The 4,253-nt window shown below is 47.5% G+C and overlaps 1 protein-coding gene across 1 annotated transcript; it reads right to left on the bottom strand.

Moving 5' to 3' along the window:
* Positions 1-1,907: 1,907 nt before the first annotated feature.
* On the bottom strand, positions 1,908-3,660 carry LOC127348338 (uncharacterized). Its single transcript, XM_051374393.2, has 2 exons — positions 2,528-3,660; positions 1,908-2,200 (listed from the first exon to the last, which is right to left on the bottom strand). The coding sequence occupies exons 1-2, from the start codon at positions 3,618-3,620 to the stop codon at positions 2,166-2,168; spliced, it is 1,128 nt and encodes a 375-aa protein (XP_051230353.1). The 5' UTR covers positions 3,621-3,660; the 3' UTR covers positions 1,908-2,165.
* Positions 3,661-4,253: the final 593 nt, after the last annotated feature.

Genomic DNA, 4,253 nt, shown 5'->3' with positions numbered 1-4,253 from the left:
CAGAACAGATTGGCTACTCCTTTTTCTTAAATTGTAATCTGATCTCAGAGAATCTTTGATATACAGAAAAAGAAATGATTCCATCGGCTTCTCAGGAGCCCTCATCGCAGGACGAACTAAGAAGCGGCTTGCTATTTGATATGGAGTCGCTCCTTCATTCTAGACCCATGTAGTTTGCACGACTCGTTCATTCTTTTGGACAGGGGCTGGTTAACCTGTTGGTGCTGGCACTAAATAGAGGCTCTTGATATCTCTCCTTATATATGTGTCGAATATTTTTTACTGTACAAACAACTAAAAAAGCTTGTTGATTACTTGTATACCTTATGCTCTTATATATTTGTTGGTTCAGAGATCGGACCTTCTGTATTGTATGTTCAGCGGAAAAGGTGATAACTGTAGCTGCAGTGTATTGTCGATCCCACACTCCGGCTTAGCACAATGCATATGCAGGAGACATGCCATCAGTGGGAAAAAGAAATCCTTGAAGACCTGGTATTTTCCTTCAGGTTAGATCCTGTTTAGAGTTTCTACACAAGTCAGGTTGAAAGTCTACAAGATATTCAGGTCTTTTTCAATCGATCACAGGCTGCCGGTTTCCATTCAAATTATCTTCACCATGCGTTCGTACAACACATCTAAAGATCTTTTGCGGTAAACTCCGAGGGCATCCATCATGCCAATCATGGAAGACAGAACATATTGTGATCAGAACAGTGGCGTGCCCCTCCTCGCATTTGAAGGATTGTCGAATGCTGGACGTGAATCCATTTTGTGGCAGACCACTTCTCACCATCGACTACTGGGCTACTGGCACGCTGGGAACTAGGCAGCTCCCATGAAGACTGCTTGGATCTGCTCTTATGGATACATTAGTTGTGATCAAGAAGCTCAAGGTCCTGCCAGGCCAGATCTGAGAGAATGCATAAGATTAGGTAACATTCTGTAGCGGGAAATTTCAAGCAATCTCAGAAATATTGGCATACCTCAGCATTTGGAAACATAGTAACTCCACCCTTCGTCACATATGCCAGGTATATAAGAACAGCAGCAACTAGAGGAACACACTTTGGATTTTCTTTTCTTCTGAAAGATGACCTTGGCTGCTTTAGTTTCATTTCTTGAAAAGGTTGCCAAATAGTAGTTTCAGCGTTTTAAGGTATATATACTTGGACATGGATATATTGCAGTTGTGCTCATGTCTTTTATACGCATGATTGATCAACTACTGTTTCGACGCCAATGCTGCAATGCCAGATGACAATGAACTGGTGAAAAGCAGCTCTAGCTCTCTGGATGTGTCTGGGCTTGATTTGGAGGCGCTCCTTTCCTGGACCAATGTACCTTGCGCAATTCGTTCATTTTATGGTCAGTGGCAGATTCAGTTGGTGATGCTGACACTAGCTAGATGGAGGATGATGTATATGAGACATGTCAAATAGTTTTTGACCTAGGAACTAACAGCTTGCTGATCTCACTTGTATAACAGCTGGTCTTATACTCTTATATATTCTATTAGATTATATTTCATAGTCAAATCAATTTGTATGTTCAGAGATCGAATCTTCTGCTTTGGATGTTCAGCAGAATATGTGATAAGTGCTGCTGCTCCTGTGTATTGTCGACTACATACTTCCTACATCTTCTCAGCAAAAATGCGTAAACCATGCTTGGCATGATCAAGGACGTGACTGAAGTTAGACATTGCCAAAACTGGAAGTACTTCAATACCTGGCATTTTACTGATCAAGTTGGACCCTGCTTGGAACATACCAAGTGTCCTCACCAGTCAGGTTCAAATGCTACATCATATTAAGGTCTTTTTCCATTGTGGGCTGCCAGGTTCCATTCAAATTATCTTCGCTGGTGCCGGTGTAGAATTCACAACACAAAACAACTGGTGCGGATGATTTGAACAATAGAAAAGATGATTTGACTGAATTCTACAGTACATCATATTCAGGTCCCTTTCTTCCATAGCGGGCATAACACGGAATGACTGAAAATATCTTTACACATTCCAAGGACAGAAGCAGCAACTTTCTAAACAAAGTTCAAAAAACCAACTTGCCCTTTGTCTAGTGTCGTCCCTACACCACCTCCACCCTTGATCCAAAAGCCCATGTTCCATCAGCTTGTGCTTGACAAACACTTGAAACACCAGCTCACTGCCCTTTGCCCGTTGAAGCTGCTTCCATAGCTGTAGAGATGCAAGAATGTACGAAATAAAAATCAATTTGTTGATGAATTTGTTTCACCTCAATGTACATTTTACTTAATCTGTTAGTCACCGATCACAAGTACCGACAAGTATGCAAACACACTAGTTAAACCCAAAAATGCATAGAACCGTCAAGAGAACATGGACATGAGGAACGCATGTCTTTCATGAGCACATAAGTTGTCATATGTAAGGTTACTTGCTAAGTTCCATATTTTCAACTCATGTTGCTAATTAAGTGCCATTGATAGATTGTAACAGAGAATTCTACAGGGTTATACATACATCGACATTAGTAACTAATACCTGGCATGTAGAACCTCATGTAGGGAAATAACTTTCTGGTAGGAGAAGACACCTTCCTGACTCGCCTTGACTTGAGATCAACCATGTAACAAGCGAAGGTACTTATGAAAATGACTTGGCTGCCCTCCGCGATGCCACTAATCACACAATCAGCGGTTGGAATCGAGAGGGCACCATGAGGGAGGAGCGTGTGAAGGTCAATTACCCTGAGTTTTGCCCATCCCATGGCCCCCTCGGGTCCGGTCTCCATCGACCACAGGGTTAGATCAGTGACATCCACCAACGCAGCGAAACCCAGCCCGCCGTCTTGCGCTATCATGAGACGCCCCCCTTTGACATCGGTGGGCCTCTCGAACATTGACAAGCTTAGCGTACCTAGGTCGCACTTGATGACGCCGTCGATGTTGAAGTAGATTGCATCGCCCAGAAGGACGCTAGGCACATAGCGGTTAAATGTATACTTGGTGACATTGGGGTGATGAGCAGAGCTGAGCGTGCTCCACATGCGGGTCTGGGATGAGTAGAGCCAGCCCGACGTGATGCTCTTCTGCTGATCAGTGGTCACGAAGGCCACACGGAAATGCCCTCCCTGGCAACCAAGGTGGTCGCAGCCTTGTGCGGCGCAGAGCACCGCCGCGCTGAACCAGAGCACGTTGTTGTCCGGGGAGGGCACGCGGTGCTGGTGGCCCGTCAGAGGGTCAAACACGGTGAGGTCGAAGCTCTCCCCCTCCCCGAAATCCCCGAAGTAGCGGTTAAAGGGGGTGATTAGGGCACGGCCGTGGCGGCAGTCCACGGCCATCATGGCAGTATAGCGGCGGGGACGGTCCGGCCGGGCAGGGAGGTGGGCAGTGGTGGCGAAGAATCTGGTGTCCTCTTGGAAGAGCCCCAGGACGGGAGGTGCTCCGTGGAACTCGCGGTAGCGGCGGCGGAATCCCGCGTCGGCGAGGATCCGGCGCCAGTGCTTGCGGACGGCGGAGGCGCGCACGAGGCAGGCGGGCTCGTCCGGGGGGAGGCGGAAGAAGACCTCCTCGACGAGATCGTCCGAGAGGCGGAGGAAGCCATCCTCGACGGGCTCGTCCATCGGCGGCGGCATGGAGCGGCGGAGGCGAGGGTTTGGGGTGGGACGAGTGGAGCCGGACTCTATGGAACAGTTGTGCCGGGTTGCTTCAGTTTCAGTATATGTATGTGACACGTACAGCACGCCGGGCTCACGAACCGATCAGAAAAGACACGCGTCCAAACAGAGTCACAAAACGCCCAAAGTCTGGTCTGTTGTGGAACAAGCCGTCGCCCGACGACCAGTTGCGATCTTCGAGCTACTCTTGTTCATATTGTCTCAGTGACGCCACAAACTTTGCCTAATACTTTGGCTAATGAATGATCTCACTTCCTCACTTCCAAAATAAGTGTAGCAGATTTCTTTAGATTTATATGTATCTAGATGTATTTTAATGTGTAAATACCTAGTACAAGTTTAAACTAACACTTATTTTCACAAGAAGAGAGTGTCCTTAATTTTTTCTCCTATTGACATCGCAATCGCAGCCGTAGCTCCACCACTGTCACAGACCTCTCCGCTCCTCTTTCCCCTCTCTACAGTACTCTAGAGAAGCGAAAAGGAAGGCGGCTAGTTTCCCTCGATCCGCCGCGGGCGAGCTCGTGGGTTCCCTCATCCTCCGTCGGCCGCTCCGGCGGCGGGAGGATGAGGGAACTCGGGAGCTTGGTT

The sequence above is a fragment of the Lolium perenne genome, chromosome 4, assembly GCF_019359855.2.
Source record: "Lolium perenne isolate Kyuss_39 chromosome 4, Kyuss_2.0, whole genome shotgun sequence".
NCBI lineage: Eukaryota > Viridiplantae > Streptophyta > Magnoliopsida > Poales > Poaceae > Lolium > Lolium perenne.
This window is presented reverse-complemented; position numbering and strand designations above follow the sequence as displayed.

Coding starts and splice junctions, on each gene's coding strand:
- LOC127348338 (XM_051374393.2), bottom strand. CDS start 3,620: ATGCCGCCGCCGATGGACGAGCCCGTCGAGGATGGCTTCCTCCGCCTC. Junction 2,201..2,527: donor CATGAGGTTCTACATGCCAG/GTATTAGTTACT, acceptor GCATCTCTACAG/CTATGGAAGCAGCTTCAACG.